Source organism: Symphalangus syndactylus, chromosome 1 (genome assembly GCF_028878055.3).
Source record: "Symphalangus syndactylus isolate Jambi chromosome 1, NHGRI_mSymSyn1-v2.1_pri, whole genome shotgun sequence".
Lineage (NCBI taxonomy): Eukaryota > Metazoa > Chordata > Mammalia > Primates > Hylobatidae > Symphalangus > Symphalangus syndactylus.
Window position 1 is genome coordinate 109,182,021 of NC_072423.2, and position 21,451 is coordinate 109,203,471.

A 21,451-nucleotide genomic window follows, 5' to 3' on the forward strand; every position below is an offset into this window, starting at 1 on the left:
AGGCCAGGTGCAGTGGCTCATGCCTGTAATCCTAGCACTTTGGAAGGCTGAGGTGGGCGGATCACCTGAGGTCAGGGGTTCGAGACCAGCCTGGCTAACGTGATGAAACCCCGTCTCTACTAAAAATACAAAAATTAGCCAGTCATGGTGACGGATGCCTGTAATCCCAGCTACTCAGGAGCCTGAGGCATGAGAATCACTTGAACCTGGGAGGCGGAGGTTGCAGTGAGCCAAGATCGTGCCACTACTCTCTAGCCTGGGTGACAGAGTGAGCCTCCGTCTCAACAAAAAAAGTAATGGCAAAAACTGCAATTACTTTTGCCCCAACCTAATATTATCAATGAACATATGAAAGTATCCCCAATCCTCCCAGTAGCAACAGAAATGTAAAATAAAGTTACTATGAGATATTGCTTTATACCCTTTAGACGAAAAAGAATCTGTAAGTGTGATAATGCCTACTGTTGGCAGAGATGCATGGTGTTCTCATATACTATGGTCGGTGGAATTATGGCTTTTTAAAGGGGCAGTTTGGCATCATCTGTTAAAATTTAATAGGCCCATACCCTTCATACCCTTTGGCCCAGAAGCCACACTTTCCTATGAGAAGCCCTGAGTGATAGCATTTCGTGTGTGATGACACACATGAAAGACATTTACGCCACACAACATGTAGTGGCAAATAAAAACAATGAACAAAAGAATACCCACAGGTAAGGAAATGGATGCATAAATAGTGGTACTTCCATTCCTTGGAGTATTCATTGTCAATAAAAGGAATGGTTAGATCTATACCAGCTGATTTGGTGGTATTTCCACAACATATTGTGTTCTCTTTGGCCAAAGGCGATGCATGCAGTGTGTACTATCTATGGATGGAAATATCCTCCTTTTCAGAAAAAAGCACCTCCAAAGCCTATGCACAATGCACCCTCAAGGACCCTCAGTGATTACTTATAATCTGTGATTTCAGTAGTCCATCTCAACAATGTAAACATAGCCTGCTCAGAGCCTTCCAAATGTATTGGACCACTGTAGGCCCCCAGTGCCCCATCTTCCTGTTTTGAGTTGCTACCTGGGAAGTATACTTGTCTTGGAGGAGAGGTGGTGCTAAAATTGGTAGACATCATCAATGTCAGGAGATGACAACCTAATCTTGGAGATGGAAATGCCTCCAATGATAGCACCCAGCCCAAGACAATGCGGGACCTTGCTACACAGAAGATGACAGTGCCTCAGCCCAAGACAACAGGGGACAACACCACCTTTACCTGACCTGGACCCTTGGCCATGATAGTGTCCAGGAAGGTAAGACAACTGATGACTGACAACCCCTGCACCCCCATCTAGGACTTGGTTACAGAACCCAAAAGTTGTCTTTCTAAGTTCCCTGATGAGGAGGAACCTTTGGAAGGGCATTTTACCAAGCTAGTGCATTCCCTGTCATGATGTCTCCTGGCTTACATTACTGCCCGTGATTCTACCAATTGGCCCATGATACTGGCCAGACCACTCTTGACTGCTGTCACCAATTGTGGCAGGCTAAGTCATGTGTGCTTACCAGTACCTCACTGGAGTCCCAATTAACCTAACCATCCCGTCTGGCCACACCTCCTACGTGGAGATGGACGGAGTTCGGGTCCTCCAGGATTCGAGACATTTTGACTTCTGTTGGGATAGTTATTTTTCTACCACCGCTGCCCCACCTACCACTTCACCACTTCTTCCCCCAACACCTTAGACACATCCTTTGAGGTCTCCCCAAATGCAGGATCATCCACACCATCAGAGATCAGACAACCCCTCTACTACTACCTCTCCTTATGAGCCTAATCGTCCCAATATTTTAACACAGTGGGCTGAAATCAGAGCCAAGCTTCTCAGGAGATGTAATTGTTGGGCCTGTTAATATACCATACCAAAGTTGTTCCTTGAGCTACTCTAATTCCCCCTGATCTGGCACAATTACCAGCACTACAGATATCACTCTCTCTTGCTAACATAAAACCCAAAATTACAGCCCAACTGCTCGGCATCCAAGGCATACATGTTGTTATTTGCCCCTCCAGAACCCCAAGCAGGGATTGTGTTTACATATCTGCCCCAGATTTAACATGACTTGGAGACACTTGGGAGCTCAGTATCACTTAACCTGTTGGGGCCTCGGGTAACATAGCCCATTTTCAGGTTCTCTAATTCATCCATGGGGTATACCATGGTCCTATGAAACTTGGGACTCATTATATGCACTCCTGATTCCCACAGCCCACTTCTGCCTCCCTTTATGCAAGGGGAACAACAGGGTCCAGACCCAACTAACTTCAAATGTGTCCTACCTGTATTAATTTATTTTCACACTGCTGATAAAGACACACCCGAAACTAGGAACAAAAAGAAGTTTAATTGGACTTACAGTTCCACATGGCTGGGGAGGCCTCACAATCATGGCAGAGGGTGAAAGGCACTTTTTACACGGCAGTGGCAAGAGAAAAATGAGAGAGAAGGAAAAACAGAAACCCCTGATGAACCCATCAGATCTTGTGAGACGTATTCACTATCACAAGAATAACACTAGAAAGACTAGCCCCCATGATTCAATAACTCCCCCTGGGTTCCTCCCACATGTGGGAATTCTGGGAGATACAATTCAAGTTGAAATTTGGGTGGGGACACAGCCAAACCATATTATCCCACCCCTGGACCCTCCATATCTCATGTCCTCACATTTCAAAACCAATTATGCCTTCTCAACATTCCCCCGAAAGTCTTAACTCATTTCAGCATCAACCCGAAAGTCCACAGTCCAAAGTCTCATCTGAGACAAGGCAAGTCCCTTCCACCTACGAGTCTGTAAAATCAAAAGCAAGCTAGTTACTTCCTAGATATAATGAGGGTACAGGTATTGGGTAAATACAGCTGTTCCAAATGGGAGAAATTGGCCAAAACAAAGGGGTTATAAGGCACATGCAAGTCCAAAATCCAGCAGGGCAGTCAAACTTTAAAGCTCCAAAATGATCTCCTTTGAGTCCAGATCGCACATCCAGATCACACTGATGCAAGAGGTGGGTTCCCATGGTCTTGGGCAGCTCTGCCTCTGTGGCTTTGCAGGGTACAGCCTCCCTCCTGGCTGTTTTCACAGGCTGGTGTTGAGTGTCTGTGGCTTTTCCAAGCAAACAGTGCAAGTTGCCAGAGGATCTGCCTTTCTGGGATCTAGAGGATAGTGTCCCTCTTTTCACAGCTCCACCAGGCAGTGCCCCAGTAGGGGTTCTGTGTGGGGGGTCCAGCCCCACATTTCCCTTCTGCACTGCCCTAGCAGAGGTTCTCCATGAGGGACCCACCCCTGCAGCAAACTTTTGCCTTGGCATCCAGGCATTTCCATACATCTTCTGAAATCTAGGCAGAGGCTCCCAAACCTCAATTCTTGACTTCTGTGCACCCACAGGCTCAACACCACGTGGAAGCTGCCAAGGTTTGGGGCTTCCACACTCTGAAGCCACAGCCTGAGCTGTACATTGTCCCCTTTCAGCCATGGCTGGAGCACCTGGGACACAGAGCACCAAGTCCCTAGGGTGCACACAGCATGGGGACCCTGGGCCCAGCCCACAAAACCACTTTTTCCTCCTGGGCCTCCAGGCCTGTGATAGGAGGGGTTGCCATGAAGTTCTCTGTCATGGCCCGGAGACATTTTCCCCATAGTTCTTGGGGGTTAACATTAGGCTCCTTGCTACTTATGCAAATTTCTGCAGCCAGCTTGAATTTCTTCTCCATAAATGTTTTTTTTTTTTCCCACTGCATCATCAGGCTGCAAATTTTCTGAATTTTTATGATCTGTTTTCCTTTTAAAATGGAATGCTTTTAACAGCACCCAAGTCACCTTTTGAATGCTTTGCTGCTTAGAAATCTCCTCCACCAGGTACCCTAAATCATCTCTCTCAAGTTCAAAGTTCCACAAATCTCTAGGGCAGGGGCAAAATGCTGCCAGTCTCACTAAAACATAACAAAAATCACCTTTGCTCCAGTTCCCAACAAGTTCCTCATCTCCATCTGAGACCATCTCAGTCTGGACCTTATTGTTCATATCACTATCAGCATTTTTGTCAAAGCCATTCAACAAGTCTCTAGGAGGTCCCAAACTTTCCCACATTTTACTCTCTTCTTCTGAGTCCTCCAAATTGTTCCAATCTCTGCCTGTTACTCAGTTCCAAAGTCACTTCCACATTTTCAGGTATCTTTTCAGTAACGCCCCACTCTACTGGTACCAATTTACTGTATTAGTTCATTTTCATGCTGCTAATAAAGACATACCTGAAACTGGGAAGAAAAAGAGGTTTAATTGGACTTACAGTTCCACATGGCTGGGGAGGCCTCACAATCACAGCAGGAGATGAAGGGCACTTCTTACATGGTGGCAGCAAGAGAAAAATGAGAGAGAAGCAAAAGCAGAAACCCCTGATAAACCCATCAGATCTCTTGAGACTTATTCACTATCATAAGAATAGCACAGGAATGATCGGCCCCCATGATTGAATTACCTCCCCCTGGGTCCCTCCCACAACATGTGGGAATTCTGGGAGATAGAATTCAAATTGACATTTGGGTGAAGACACAGGCAAACCATATCACTACCTAATGTCTTTGGGTCCTCCCTTATATTCAAGTAGCCAAGACCCCTTGGTTCCAAGCCAGACCACATTTATTCTGACAAAGGTGAGCTATTTTTATTCCCATACTCTTAAAAGCAGGATTATTCACTAGCAGGAACTGTAATGAGTACTGCCACTGTAACACAGCAACAAATCATTCAGGTCAATACAAACTTGTCAGCTATGCTGTCCCAGCACATAAATCTGATATAGCACAGTCTCACCCTGGTGCAACAATCACATGACTCTCTAGCCCAGGTGGTATTAGATAATCACCTCACCCTAGATTAGTTCCTGGTCAGAGCAGAGGGGAGGGAGTCTGCGCCATCTAAGGAGAAACCTATTGCATGTATATAAATAACTCTGACCACGTATAAACCAATCTAAAGGCCATGGCCCAACAATTACAGGTATTTTGTGAGCTTACCCAGTTTTATAACATTTCGTCTCTGGCTCTGGGCAAAATGTTTGACCCATTCACTTGGTTTGACCTTACACAGTAGGATGGATGGCTGCACATGGGATTTCAGATCATAGTGGGTGTCTACATATTGCTTGTCTATTTATGCTCATCAAGTGCCTTAGTAAGTACCTGACCCAGATTTCTCTGGTAGCTTTTAATCTCTCCATTATTCAAACAGTTTCTGTCACTATGCATAACGTCTTAATTAATGCCTAGGCATCACGGGGTCAGCCTTAATCTCTCACTTCTGCTTCTGGCTAATCTTCAGGCTTTACACAGAAAGTGAAGGCTAATGCAGAGTTATAAAGTATGCAGAGAGTTACAGACATGCCCCCAAACTTACACAGGGCCCTTCTGCAAATACTTGGAGTTTGGGAGGTATTTTTCCTTTTTTTGTTTTGTTTTGTTTCGTTTTTCATTTTGGTTCCAGGTACCTAATTAAATCTTTGTTGAGTCACAAGCTGATCACTAAGCCAACAGAAAAACACATAAGTAGCCACATAAAACTGAGAATGCAGACTTTACAAAATTAGTTTAGAACAGTTAGTAAACAAACAAACAGCAACAATTACAACGAGCAGCAATAGCACATTCTGGAGAAAGAGGATAATCTGATATCCAGAGTTCCTACATTATAACATTCAAAACATCAAGTTTTCAACAAAAATTTGTAAGGCAGGAAACAAGAAAGCATGGCCTACACATAGCGGGGGAAAAAGAAGTAATAAAAATTACCCATGAGGAAGCCCAGACATTGGACTTATTACACAAAGACTTTAAAGCAACTATTTTAAATATGCTCAGGGAGCTAAGGAAAATAATGTACAAAAACTAGAGGAAAACATGAGAACTATGTCTTACCAAATAGAGAATATCAATAAAGAGGTAGAAATTGTGAAAAGGAACCAAATAGACCAAAGAGAGATGCTGAAGTTGAAAAGTACAATAACTGAAATGAAAAATTCACTACAGGGGTTCAACAGCATATATGAACAGGCAGAAGAAGCATTGAACTTGAAGATAGGTTGATTGAGATTACCCAGTTTGAAAAGCAGAAAGAAAAAATGAAAAATAAATTACGACATTCCCAGATGAGCAAAAACTGAGCTAGTGTATTGCTAGTAGACCATCTGCCCTTTAAGAATGAGTAAGGGAAGTCCCTCTGGTGGAAATGAAAGGACACGAGACAATAACTAATATTAGACAAAACAGAGTGTAAGACAAAAAATTGTCCCAATAGACAAAAGCATTGTATAATGATGAGTCAATCCACTAATACATAATAATTATAAGCATGTATGTACCTAATAAGAGCCCCAAAGTATAAGAAGCAAAAACTGACCCAGATAAAGGGAGAAATAAACAGTTCAACAACAATAGTTGGAGACTTCAACATCCCACTTTCAATAATGGATAGATGATCACCTAGACAAAAGATAAACAAGGAAATAGAATATTTGTACATCACTACACAGCTACTAGACTTATCGAACCTATATAGAGTACTCATCCAACAGCAGAATACCCATTCTTTTTAAGTACACACAAAACATTCTCCCGGATAGACCATATGTTAAGCCACAAAACAAGTCTCAATAAATTGAAAATGATTGAAATCATAAAAATATCTTCTCTGATCACAGTGGAATGATCATAGAAATCAACAATCAAAGGAAATATGGAAAATTCATCAATTTGAGGAAATCAGCAACACAATTTTAAACAACTGATGGGTCAAAGAATAAATCACAAAAAAATAGAATTTACTTTGATATGAATGAAAATAAAAGCACAATGTGTGAAAACCTGTGGAATGCATCAAAAGCAGTGCTTAGAAGGAAATTTATAGCCTCAAATGGCTACATTCATTAAAAAAGAAGAAAGATCTCAATAACATAGCCTTCTACCTCAAGAAACTAGAAAAAGTAGAGCATTCTACCTTGAGAAACTAGAAGAAGAGCAAACTAAACAAAGCCAACAGGAGAGAAATAATAAGATTATAGCAGAGATAAACTAAATAGAAAATTTAAAAAAACTATAGATCAGCAAAACCAAAAGTTGATTCTTTAAAAATATCAACAAAAATTGGCAAATCTTTAGCTACACTAAACAAGCAAAGAGACAGAAGACTTAAATTACTAACATCAGAAATGAAAGTGGGAACACTACTACCAACTTTATAGAAATAAAAAATATTATAAAATAATACTATGAACAATTGTATATAAACAAATTAGATAACCTATGAAATGGGCAAATTCCTAGAAACACACAAACTACCAAAACCAACTGAAGAAGTATTAGAAAATCTGAATAGCTCTATAACAAGTAAAGAGATGGAATCAGTAATCAAATAATTTCCAATAAAGAAAAATCCAGGACCGATTGTCTTCACTGGTGGATTTTATCAGACATTAAAGAGAAACCAACACCAATTCTTCTAAAATTCCTCCAAAAAATAGAGGAATAGGGGCACTTCTTAGCTAATTCCTTGAGGCCAGCATTACCCTGTTACCAAAGCCAGACAAAGACACTATAAGAAACTAAAGAGTGATATCTCTTATGAATATAGATGCAAAAATCCTCAAAAAATACTAGCAACTCAAATCTACTAGCATATTAAAAAGATTATACACTATGACCTACTGGGATTTATCCTAGCAATGCAGAGAAGGTTCAACATACAAAAATCAATGTAATACATCATATTAACAGACTAAAGGGGGAAAACACACAGTTACCTCAATTGATGTAAAAAAAGAATTTGACAAAATCCAACACTCTCTCATGATAAAAACACTAAATAAACTAGGAATAGAAGGGAACTTTTCCAACCTGCTAAAGATCATCTATGAAAAATCCATAATGAGCATCATACTTAATGGCGAAAAATTGAAAGCTTTTTCTCCAAGATCAGGAGCAAGATAAGGATGTCTGTTTTCATCACTGCTATTCAACATTGTACTGGAAGTTCTAGCCAGGGAAGTTAAGCAAGAAAGAAAACTAAAATGCCCACAAATTGGAAAGGAAGAAGTAAAACTAGCAGGGCACAGTGGCTCATGCCTGTAATATCAGCACTTTGGGAGGCTGAGGCAGGAGGATCACCTGAGTCCTGGAGTTTGAGACCAGTCTGGGCAATATAATGAGACCCCATCTCTACAAAAATCATAAAAAATTAGCCAAGCATAGTGGCACGTCCCAACTACTCAGGAGGCTGAGGTGAGAGGATTGCTTCCAGGAGGCGGAGGGTACAGTGAGCTGAGATTGCACAACTGCACTCCAGCCTGGGCAACATAGTGAGACTCTGTCTCAAAAACAAACAAACAAAAAAGAAAACTGTCTGTTTGCAGATAACATGACCTTACATACATAAAGACATACAGAAAATCCTAAAGAATCCACAACAAAATCTATTAGGGCTAAAAAACTAATTCATCAAAGTTGCAGGATATAAGATCAACATATAAAAATCATGTGTATTTCTACACACTAGGAGTGAACAATTCAAAAACGAAATTAAGAAAACAATTCCATTTGTAATAGCATCAAAAAGAATAAAATAAGAGTAAATTTAACCAAAGCAGGTGAAAGACGTATACAATGAAAACTACAAAACACTGCAGAAATAAATTAAAGATGTAAATGGAATGGAAAGATACTCCGTCTTCGTGCGTTGGAAGACTACTCCCCAAATTTATCTACAGATTTACTGTAATCCCTGTCAAAATTCCGACTGTCTTTCTTTGCAGAAATGGACTAGCTAATCTTAAAGTTCATATGGAATTGCAAGGGTCTAAGAATAGACAAAATGATCTTGAAAATGAAAAACAAAGTTGGAGGACTGACACTTTCCATTTCAAAACTTACTACAAAACTACCATAATCAAGACAGTGTGATATCTATCCTGGCGTTAGGATAGATATATAGATTGACAGACTAGAATTGAGAGACCAGAAATAAAAATCAATTGTACACCTATGTTCAATTGATTTTCAGCAAGGGTACCAAGACCCAGGGGAAAGAATAGTCTCTTCAACACAGATGCTAGGACAACTGGATAACCCCATGCAAAGAATGAAGTTGGATTCTTTCCTCAACATATACAAATGTGAATTCAATATTGATCTAATATCTAAATGTAACCAATAAAACTACAAAACCCTTACAATAAAACACACAGGTAAATCCTCATGATCTTGAATTTGGCAATGAGTTATTAGCTGGGATGCCAAAGCACAAGCAACAAAGAAAAAAACAGATAAATTGGACTTGACAAAATTGAAACAAAGAACATTATGAAAAAAATGAAAAGACAACCTACAGAACGGAGAAAATATTTTCAAATCATATATCTGATAAGGGTCTCCTTCCCATCATGTATAAAGAATTCCTACAACTCAACCACAAAAAGACAAATAAGCCAATTAAAGCAGGCAAAGGACTTTAACAGACATTTCTCCAAAGAAGGTACACAAATGGCCAACACATGCATGAAAAGATACTCAATGTCATTGGTCTTAGGGAAATGAAAATTGTAATCACAATGAGATACCACTTCACACTCAAGATGTCTATAATTTTTCAAAGGAAATTAATAAGTGTTGGTGAGGATGCAGATATTGGTGAGAAAGAAAAATGGTTCAGCTGCGTGAAAAACAGTTTTGTGCTTCCTCAGAAAGTTAAACACATAATTACCACATGACCAAGCAATTTCATTTCTAAGTATATACCCAAAAGAATTGAAAACAGGTGTTCAAACAAATACTTATACAAGAATGTTCATAGCAACACTGTTCACAATCACCAAACAGTAGAAACACCTCAAATGCCCATCAACCGATGAATATATAAACAAAATGTAGTATATTCATAAAGTAGAATATCATTCAGCCATAAAAAGGAATGAAGTACTGATGCATGCTACAAATGGATGATCCTTGAAAACGTTATGCCTAGTGAAAGAAGCCAGACACAAAAGGCCCATATTGTAAGATTCCAATTATATGAAATGTCTTTTATAGGCAAATCCATGGAGGCTAATAGCAGATCAGTGACTGCCAGGGACTAAGGTGGGAAAAAGTAATGGGGAATGACTACTTAATGGGTACAGGGTTTCTTTTTGAAATTAGATAAAATTAGGAGCTAGAATCTTAAAATGGTTAAAACAATCAATTTTATGTTACATGATTACTTCAATTAATTAAAAAAGATACACAGAAAAAGATACACATTAAAAACTGTATTATGTATTTTTTAGGTACATGGATGTAGTGTGTTTATAAATGCACAGTTAAAAACAAAAAAGATAAATGCATAGCTACTTGTCCAGGATACCCTCCAAGCTGGAACCAGTAATAATGCATAGGAGGAAATATTGATTGCCAAGGTAAATTTTGAAATGCATAAATTTTTACAAGAATATATTTTACATGTTTAATTAAAAATAAGTTATTTTATTAGAAAATTTACATCAGTATATACATGGTATAAGATCTGAAAGAATAGCTCTGGGGAAAAATTTCATGGGAAATTCCTTTTCCACCTTATATGTGTCTGCATATTGAAATTTTGGCAACAGACATGTACTATATTTATAAGCAGAAAAATATATATATCAAGCAAGAAGAAAAGAACAGGAAGCTGGAGAAGAAGCAGTGAGGAAATACAGACCGAGGACCATGCTCTGTGAAAACTTAGTAAGACTCAGGGAGTTTGTCTAACCCCCATCCCCATCTGCTGCCACTTTCAACTGCAAAACTGTGAACTCTGGCAGGATTTTCCAGAGACAGCCAAGAAGATAGCAAAGTTACGGTATTATGGCAACTCCCGACCAGGCCAAAATGGGGGAGAAATGGTGGAGTGTGGCATCTTGACCATGGCAACCTGGCCTGGATGGACTGAGCCCCTAGAACACTGGCCACTAAGTGATCCCTTCTGTAGGGGTGGATGCCTGATGCCGGAACTGACAAAGTAAAGGCCTTTGAGATGGCTGGTTCCAGCACTTTGCTCACCCAGACTGGCAGTCTGCAGTGAAGCAATAGGATCCACTATTTTGAGGACTTTAAACATGCTTGGTTTACCAAGGTTGCTTGGTTGACAGTGGGGCCAGAACCTCTCAGACGCCCAGATGAGCAGTGCCATAGCAATGATATGAGGCAGCAGGATCCTCAAACACATGTAAACAGAAGCCATGGACAGTGTGTGGCCCTACAAGCTGTGGGCACCCAGCAAACCTTCTTGCAGAAAAATGGATAATGAAATGCGTGCTAAAGCCGGAGCCAAAATGGCCTGTGCTAATTCTGAATCCTAGAAGCACAGCTTTTTGTGAGCTCCCAGGAGATCTGCTTGCACAACTGCATTCTTACAGTGAGGCAGGACAGATCCGGGTTTTGTGGGACCTAAAACATATCATTTAGAATGCCCACTTTAAGAAAAGCACACAAAATTACAGACGTCAAATTAGCGAGTATTTATTAAAGATGAGAAAAGAAATTACAACAAATTATACATTTTTTAAGTTGATAAATACATCAAACATAACTTAATATTTATATGAATTAACTGACCCACCTCTATATTTTTCTACGTTTCAGCTGCATAACCTTTTAATGTTTCTTCATAGGATGATTTTACAACCACATTGCCTACAGAAATATTCTTACGATTGACATTTGGTGTGCCTAAAGCATGTGATTTTTCACACTGACTTCCACGTTGTTTACAGTAGCTCTGCTGGTTGTGCCCTACAATCACAGGCATTCAGATAAATTCTATTTCACAAAATTCCCACCAAGAAAAGAAAAAAGTATGAAATGTTTAAAATTGTATCATTGCATTGTCAAGTATATTCCTGACAAGAGAGAACTTCAATTTTAATCAGGCATCAATGAGACTTGAATCTTCCACTTATAGTTTTACACATCTAATAACAGGAAGAATTTCCTACAGACTGGCTTCTGGTTCCATACTTTTCACACTTACTTTTCCTCCCCTGCCCAAATACTTCTGGTGCCGGCACTGGAAGACACGTTCTTATTGGATAGCAGCGCTTCTGTTCCCGCATCTTCACGCCATGAGCAAGGTGAATGAACACAGCAACAGCAGGATGGCTAGCAAGGATTTATGTGTTCCCAGGGGTGACTGTGAACCACATAAATCTATGCTGTTAAACTGAGTCTATCCCAACTCAGCCTTCTCTTAGTCTCATCGCAAAAGAGGCTGCCATTCCACCCCATTCAACAGGAAGTGAGTAACAGAAGGAGTAAGAGGGTAGAGAGACAGAGGTCCTCTCCAATTGCAGCTGAAATACCTTGCTTTCACAAATTTTACCCAAAAATATACAGCTCTGTAAACACGTTCCTCAGGCCCTGACAGGTGCCCTGACACTTAAGTTTCAGGAAATCCAAACTGGCTATGAGTAGAGGCTTAAAGTAAAACCCTTCCTTGCAGGTAAGCTGCATGACTCTCTCTTCACTGCCATCAGGAGGATCAGGAATGCCACTGGGGCTGGGAAATAAACTGAAAGCAAGAGATAATGGTAGGCTCCCAAAGTGGTGGGAATCAATAAAGCAAAAGAGATGCAAGCAAGAGAAGAGGAGAGAGAGATGTGGTTAAAATGTGCGCAGACAGGACCTGATGAGGTGGAGTCTTGTGTGCAAGTGGGTGGAGTCCAATGATGGAGGTGTGACTAACAGTTGAGGGTGGGGCTAAAGACTAGGGTGGCCTAAATGACAGATAAGTGGACCCTAAGGATCAAGGCCATGGACACGCAAAATGTGAGTAAGGCCCTTGCAGCAGGGACTTACCTGACAGGTAACGAACTGTGTCTAAATGTGAGTGGGGGATTGGAAACAAGATGGATGGGCCCTAGAAACAAGAAGTCAGGGGCACCTGGGCCAGGCCTTCTTTCCTCCCAAGATCAGAGATGGGGATAGGAACAGGAGGGGAGGGTCCCCCATTGAGCATCTCCCTGTTTTTCTCTCCCCCCAATCAGTTAGAGAAGACAGCCATAAAGATTCAGTCATGGTGGCGTGGCAACATGGTGCGCCGGACGTTACTGCACGCAGCACTCAGAGCCTGGGTCATCCAGTGCTGGTGGAGGTCGATGCAGGCCAAGATGTTGGAGCAAAGACGGCGCCTGGCACTAAGACTCTATACCTGCCAGGAGTGGGCGGTGGTGAAGGTGCAGGCACAGGTTCGAATGTGGCAGGCCCGCAGGCGGTTCCTCCAGGCACGCCAAGCAGCCTGCATCATCCAGTCTCACTGGCGCTGGCATGCCAGCCAAACCCGAGGCCTGATCCGGGGCCGCTATGAGGTCAGAGCCAGCCGGCTGGAGCTTGACATCGAAATCCTCATGACCTAGGGCACTGACAGAGCCAAGGAGGCTGGATCTCTCTTCCAATAAAGACCCTTACTGACCATACACTTGCCCTTTGGAGATTAGACTCATGGAGGAGGGCTCAGCCCCTAACTTTTCTGCCTTCCCCCTGGGAAGGAATCAGAAAGATTCCCTGGTGTGGTCTAGAGCCCCTGTCCTCAGGTCACCAACCCTAGGCCCCTGTTCCTAACAGCATACTGGGACAGTCTTGCATCCAAGAGAGATCCCAGGGCCCAAGTCAAGCACTGATGCCTCAGTCAGCCTGATTTTGGCCCCTTCCACAGTGGGAGTAGGCATTGGGCTTTAGTTTCCTGCAGCCCCTGTCCAGGCATCTCCATTCAGATCAGAAGATCAGAGAATCTGGCTGCAGCCAGGGCCAGCTGGAAAGGCCAGGATTCCACAGGCCTGTGCTTGGCAAGGCCCTTAGGGACGGCAGAGTGCTTGGCAGGGAGCCAGGAGGACAGGGCACTTCAGCAGGCAACAGCAGGACAGACGCTGTGCCTTATGGTGGGGGAGCAGCCAGCCAGAGCCAGCCCCTGGGGAAGCCAGAGCAGGAGCTGAGGGCAGCAGCTGTGCCTGCTGCCTCCCCACCCTGGGGCTGAACAACAAGGCTTCCCTCCCCTCTGCTGGGCACTTCCTGGGAGAACCAGGCATGGGATCGGGGAGGGGAGAGAGACTCGGGGGCTGTGGGGGGATGGTGGTGGGGGTGGCATGGGGGCAGGTAAACAAACAGAGGACTAGGGGTAGGCAGGGGAAAGGGCTGTCCCTCTGCCACTGGAGGTCATTGGGCACACAGCATCTAAATCCTACCACGTCCTCAGAAGCAGCTGTGCTCCTCATCCACCCCCATGTCCCCTCTCTGGCCTCCCCCCAGGATGCCTCACCCTCTGCTGGGCCTGCCTTGGGTGGGTGCTGCTGGGCCACTGCTTTGCTAAGTCTCTCTCTGTCTCTGGGCACCTATGGCGCAACCATCTCTCACGTGGTCTCTCACTGTCTCTGCTTTGTCATCCATGCCCAAGGCCCCTCACTCTCAGCCTGTGTCCCTCAGATGTTTGTGTGAACCTCCATCCCAGAAGTCTGAGGTCTGCAACCCTCCCCAGGGTCTTTCCATGGTGGGCCCTGCAGGAGCGGTGGCAGGGGAGGTGTGCAGGGGTCTTCATGCCTTGCAGCTGGGTGACACTTTCCCTAATCTGTGTGTGTGTGTGTGTGTGTGTGTGTGTGTTGGGGGTGAGTCTCCAGAACAGCTGTAGCAGATGTGAGGGTTCAGGGTTCAGCCTGACACCCATCATCTGCAGTAGCTGCAGGTGGCAGTGAAGCAACTGGGTACCTGGACTTTCTGATTGAATCCCGCTCTTCCAAGGGAACCCATTCAGTGGCGCTGGATACAGCTCTGCCCACCTCCTACACACAGCAGCGAGTGGTATGAAACTAGATAGGTCTGCAGCTGGGCATAATAGGAACTCTGCGTGACCAACCCCTTAGGTGCTACCCCAACAGTGAGAGGTGTTTAAAACCTGGATTGGCAATGGTTTAAGTCTCTGAGTTATATATTTTCAACATAGGACATTGCAGTCCCCTAGGACACTAAAAAAATAATGATACCTGGATCCACCCAGGGATTCTGCTTTAGCTGGGCTGGTATGAGGCCTGGCATCAGGATTCCAAAGTGCAGTCTTGGTTTGGGAACTGCTGAGTTAAGCCCTTCTCAGCTGGCCCATGTAGTCCCACTTGGGGATGCTCTACAGAATTTCATGCTGAACACAGGAAACTCAGGTCATCAAGGCTTCCTGCTCTCTGATATGCTAACAATGCCACGTGAAATAGGAATCCAGTGGGAGCACCACTTTGGGTCAAAAACTTTTGGAAACAGGAAGACACAGCTTGGTAGCTGGGGGCTGAATGGGAGGGACTTTTGAGGGGAACATGAGTGAGACCTCTTGTCCCAGGTAGACAGGATCTCAAGAAGATGGCACCACCCAGCTGTGAGCAATGAGACTCAAGGGCTAGCCCAAGAAAGCCAAACTTCATCCAAAGCCTTCACCATCACTCCACTTTGGGTGTCCTGCTGGTGGTCAGGGGTCTTAAGAAGCTAGGGATAGTCTGCACCTGTGGGCAGTGGGCATTGGAGAGCCCCAAGGAAGAGGAGGTGAGTGAGGTATGGGATGGGAGTCAGGAGAAAGGCTCCTCTTTAACAGTGAGGTCTGTGGCCAGTGTTGGCCTAGGTCACTGGAGCCACCCTTCCCTCCTCAGCAGGGGTAAGGCTGCTGGTGGGACTCTCAGAGGCAGACCTCAGAGGCCCTTCCTGCCACTCCTCACCATCGCTGAGGATTGAGCTGCAGGAGGAACTCTTTCTGAGAACACATATCATATGCTGAAACACTGAAGTGTAGAAGGGGAGGCTGTGCTTGTGGCTTTGGGATGGGAGTAGGTCTGAGAGCACTCAAGGGGGACCGAGTATCCCCAATCTTGCTCCTCCCTCAGATGACATGGTGTCCCCAAGAGATATGTGCCCACAGCCCTCCCATAAATAAAGAACTGTATTGGCCCTCACACTGGCCCAGCCTGCTGAGGCCCTAAGAAGGTAGCTCAGTAAGTGAGGGCCCATCCCCTGCAGTTCTCTTCCACCACTGGGAAAGGATTCCCAGATGGCATCTCATCTCTTTGTCCCCAGGGTGCCCACCCTATGCTCTCAAGCCTCCCACCTGATACATCACCAACCTCAGCTCTGACCACACAGCCCCAGGGTCTCCAGAGCCTTGTCTTCTGCTTCTTTGTGTCCCGCGTGCTAAATCCAAAATGAGATGACCACAGCCACCGCCATGCCATGCCAGGCAGTTTGAGTGGACTGACCAGCATCCTGCTGACCACACATACACCCATGTTACTGGAGGGCACCACCCTACTCCATCCCCACCCTGCCAGGGTGGAAATGCTTGGTGTAAAAAAGTCGATCAGCTTTGTTTCAAAAAATTGAGTTTGCTCAAGTCCACCACAAGTTAGTGGAAGCAGGCACTTATGTAGAAGAGCTACAGTGAGTTGAAAGAAAAAATGCTTCTTGGGCACTCTCAAAGCTGGGCTTTCATATCAAGTGTCAACAAATAACTTTGCATAGAGTTTACCTTTAAAAAGGTGACCATAGATTTTGAGAGTGAAAGGGGCACTCCTGATAAATACATTGGAAATACCAAGTGCAAACCAGGACTGTCCTGGGAAAACTGGGAGGTGTTAGCAGCCTATTGGTAAGCCTCCGTGTGCAGAGGGTGGCAGGAGGTGGGGGATGGGGTAGAGGACAGAGAAATTTCCAGCTACACAAGAAGAGACAAAAGAAAAGCCCATGCATGACCCTGAAACAGAGTGTGAGGAGGCTGAGGTACTGCTGCAGCCTGCTGCCTGCCCCTGCCCTCCACTTCTTTCCCTTGTGTCACCCCAATAGGCATAGGGAGATCTGAGAATATAACCTGGGGAGACTGCATGGCTCAGAGTTGAAAGGAAGCAGAAGCCAAGGGAGATGCCTAAGTGATGGGTCTGGGGACAGCTCCCACTGAGGCCTGTACACTTCCCTATGGTGCTTGCAAGTAGCCAAGATCCCTGGGATCCCCAGATGGGGGAGGCAAGGAATGCCAAGAGGACTGGTGGTCCCAAAGAGGCCTGAGATAGAGAAAAGAAGCCACAGACTATAAAGACCTTGACACCTGAGGCCAAGGCAGGGACCATGGGCATTGCAGAAGGTGAGTTTAGGTCAAGGGGTGGGGCACAGAGAGGTCCATTTCTCAGAGGTGGATTGAGGATAAACAACATGTCACCCATAAAAGCAGCAGAACCAGTTGCAAGAATCAACCCAGGGTTGGGAGCAGTGGCTCACGCCTCTAATCCCAGGACTTTGGGAGGCCAAGGTGGGAAGATTGCTTGAGGCCAGGGGTTCAAGACCAGCCTGGGAAGCACTGTGAGACCCCGTCTCTAGTCTCTAAATACACACACACACACACACACACACACACGCATATAATATGTAATATATATATAGATATCAACCCAGGAGGAGAAAGTGGGGGATGTGAGTGGAGCATGATTGGCTATGAGTTGATCATTGCTGAAGCTGGGTGATGACTACTGTCTGTAGTTTTGGATATGTTTGAAAGTTTCCACAATAAAAATATGAAAAACTAATAGTATAAACACTGGAAGAATAAAAATTACTTCTATACCTTCCATAACAGTTAAAAATTGCACTGGGCTGTTAGGAATAGAAACTTGAAAAACAGTGGCTTAAACAAAACAAAAGTTTGTTTTCCTCTCCCATAAATGAATCCCAGAAGTGGGAAGTCCAAAGTATGGCAGCTCCATGATGTCAACAGGGTCCCATCTCCTTTCCTCTGTCCACACTGCACCATTGGATGGGACCCTAGTCCTCATGCTGTCAAGATAACTCCTACAGTTCCAGCCGTCATGTCTACATTCCAGGCAAGAAAATGAAGGACGAAAAGAGAAACTGCTCATGCCAGCTGAATTTATTTCTTTAAAAAGGCTTTTCCTAGAAGGCTCACTTGCCCAGTCACCTCAGTTTATATTTTGTTTGCTAGAACTGTTACTTGACCCTCCCAGCTACAAGGATTCATAATGCTACCGTGACTAAACTCAGATACATCCAAATAGGCTAGATTGTGCTGCAGTACAAACTGCCTAATCTCAGTGGCTTGACTGAAATGTATTTCTCACTCATGCGAAGCCTGCTGGAGTCCATGTAATGCACCACAGCAGCGTTCCTCTGTGTGTTTGCTCAGCATTCCAAGCTCCTCCACTCTGATACTGCCTTCATATGGATATGAACCTCTGTGATTGTGCTCTTCGCAGGGATGGAGAGAAAAGCATCAGCAATTATAGTCTTTCACTTGGAAGTGTCATATTTCACTTCGGCTCCTCTTCTGTTGGCTCAACTAGCCATGTAACTGTGTCTAACCTCAAGGAGAAGGGAAATACAATCTTCCCACCTGCCAAAAAGGAAAAGAGAACAAGAATGTTGATGAACAGAACAATGTCCTCTACATTTAGGTTCCATTTCTAAGGTAGAAGTGAAAGTGGATTTTGGGGAGGCAATCAGCAGCCTCTGCCACAACTCCTAAAACATTAGAAGGAAAACATGAAGGGGAAAACTCAATCAATTCAACAGCAGCATGAAATGGAAGAAAATAATAATAAGAAAGCATGATAGACAGAAAACTCAAAGATGGATAAGTCTGTGTTAAATGGAAATGGGTAAAATATGTCTATTAACAGAATCTCACATTAGGTTTTAAAAATGCCCAACCATATGTTGTTTATCATGGACATAGCTGAAACAAAAGGAAGCTGGAGGATGAAACTAAAAATTAGAAAAGGTAAAGCAGGAGAGAAAATTTAGCTGTTTAAAATACACTTAATCCTCTCTCCTGAGGATTACTGAGCCCAAGTAAAATGTAGATAAAGAAATTAACTTCACCCAGGAAAGCTCACATCATGAAGAGAGTGGGAGAAATGCTTTCAGTGGATAAGAGAGGACCACAATTCTGGAAAGGGGAAAGCTAGAAGAGAAGGGTAAGCAGGAGGGAGGATGCTGAAGAAAAAAATGCTCAGAGGAGCGAAGGGATGAGGTGACCAGGATTCAACTGCAAGCATCTGACGCCAGCCAGTACCTGGGCTCTTAACCACTCTACAAACTGCCTCTTCAAGAGGACTTGTGACTCTGGCTGTAAGAAAGCCCTGATATAATGAAGTTTTTGAAAAAGAACACACACACACACACATACTCTCTCTCTCTCTTGCCCTCTCTCTCTTTAATTAAAATATTAGACACATATACATTTAAAGGATAAAATTGGTATTGCGAGCAATGGGCAGTTTTTGCCACCAAGAATAGTTCTGCAAAATGTAAAACAGCAGATCATTCCAAGTACTCCAAACTATTCTAGAGTATAGAAAGAATAGAAAGCCATCCAACTATCTATCATGCTGGCATAGCACTGATGTCAAAACCAGACAAGTATATTATGAGAAAGAAAAATTTAGACTACTGTTAATAATAAATGTAGATGTAAAAACTCTAAATAAACTATAAGCAAATTGCAATCAAAATTCTTTCTATATATATAGGGGTTTCTCCAGGAAAATACTGATGGCTCAACAGCAAAAAATCCATCATTGTAACTATTTTAAAGAAGAAAAATCATGATTATAATTAAACACACATTCCCATTTTTAAAAAATTACTAGCAAAATGTAAAGAAAAGAAACTTTATACTAGCAATCCAAGGAATTAAAATCAAATACTGGCTTCTGACTTTCTAAAATAGACTCAAAATCTTGGAATAGGCTCTTAAAACTAATGGCAGAGGCAAAAATCTTTTGATTGGCAAGAACCATGCTTTTTGAGAAAAAAACAGGATTTAGAGTTTCAAAAATTTCAAGGAATCTGGGCCTAAACTTATACTAAAAATACTAAATATAGAGCAAGTTGGAGGGGAAACTAGAGAGCTTAGCTTGCCATGTGTCCCTGAGAAAGTGGCCTTTGTCCAGATCCATTCCCCCACAATAACCATTGAAGGTGGATAACAATCTCCATACAATCTGGAGAACCTGAGAGCAAGGATACCAGTGTTCTTTTCCTGGGTGGGGCCCAGAAAAGAAAACAAGATCACAGTACCTGTCCCCCAAGCTCAGCCAGCAAGTGGTGGCAGCAACAGTGTAGAATTGGCAACATGGTGGCCTCAGCAGAGAGGGCCCAGGACTCACCCCCTCCAGTCTCCAAAGGTTGGGACTTAGCTACACATGTGAATGTGCAGATATCAGCAGCCAATGCCAATATAGTGAAGGAGCCATCAACTAGGCACCTTACAGATCTGCCAGAACAGTGCACTAACACCTAATATGTGCATGCCAACCTAGGGAGAAGCAGGGGAGGACAAGAAGCCCTTAAATTACTGAGAAACAAACAGAAGTGATTGAGTTTGTAGAAATGCATTAGATTACTATTTTAGCCAAGAGATAGAATATAGAATTGAAGTAGAATTACAGACAATTAAAATAAAAAATGAAGTTTTTCTAGAACTAATAAATAAGTACAACAAATTGCAGGATACAGGTTAACATGCAAAAATTGTTTTCCTGTATACCAGCAATGAACAATTGCAATTCGAAATTTAAAACACAATCCCTCAATGGATATAGTTTCAGTTATCCAAGATGGATACGTTTTTAAATAAAAATACATATACCATTTACATGAGGACAACTCCTAAAAAAGAGAGAAAGAAAGGTAGATTTAGGTATGAATATAACAAAATATGTGCAAGATCTATATGAGGAACACTACAGAACCCTGGTAAAAGAAATCAAAGAATATCTAAATGGAAAGATATTACATATTCATGGATAGAAACTTCAATATTGTTAAGATTTCAGTTATTTCCAATTCGATCTAGAGACTTACCACAACCCTGATCAAAATCACGATGTTATTTTGTGGATGGCAACAAACTGATTCTAAAGTTTACATGAAAAGGCAAAAGACCCAGAATAGCCAACATAATACAGAAGAAGAAGGAGGAGGAGGAGGAGGAGGAGGAGAAGGAGAAGGAGAAGAAAGACAAGGAGAAGGAGAAGGAGAGGAAGGGGAAGGGGAAAGAGGAGAAGGAGAAGGAGGAGGAGGAGAAGAAGAAGAAGAAAGAAGAAGAAGAAGAACAAGAAGAAGAAGGAGAAGGAGAAGAAAGAAAGAACACTACTCAACTTCAAGAGTTATTATAAAGCTACAGTAATCAAGACAGTGTGGTCCTGGTGGAAGAATAGACAAATAAATTAATGGAACAAAAATGAAAACCCCAAAATAGACCCATAAGAAACACAAAAATACAGTCAACTGGTCATAGAGAAAGGGGCAAATGCTATTCAATGGAGAAATGATAGTCTTTTCAACAAATGGTGCTGGAACACTGCAT

General features: G+C 43.0%; 1 protein-coding gene across 14 annotated transcripts in view; it reads left to right on the top strand.

The window, feature by feature from the left end:
- IQCF6 (IQ motif containing F6) overlaps window positions 1-13,529 on the top strand; it is a 127,253-nt gene extending 113,724 nt beyond the window's left edge. For 7 of the 14 annotated variants that reach the window (XM_055275258.2, XM_055275265.2, XM_055275273.2 and 4 more), the window contains 2 exons: window positions 12,557-12,644; window positions 13,101-13,529. In XM_055275258.2, coding sequence (XP_055131233.2) covers window positions 12,642-12,644; window positions 13,101-13,469 — 372 coding nt within the window. In that variant the 5' untranslated portion in view covers window positions 12,557-12,641 and the 3' untranslated portion in view covers window positions 13,470-13,529. Of the gene's footprint in view, window positions 1-10,469; window positions 10,494-12,556; window positions 12,645-12,774; window positions 12,940-13,100 lie in introns of those variants that run through there. The other 7 variants (XM_063608964.1, XM_055275254.2, XM_063608969.1 and 4 more) reach the window with 4 other exon arrangements.
- Window positions 13,530-21,451: the final 7,922 nt, after the last annotated feature.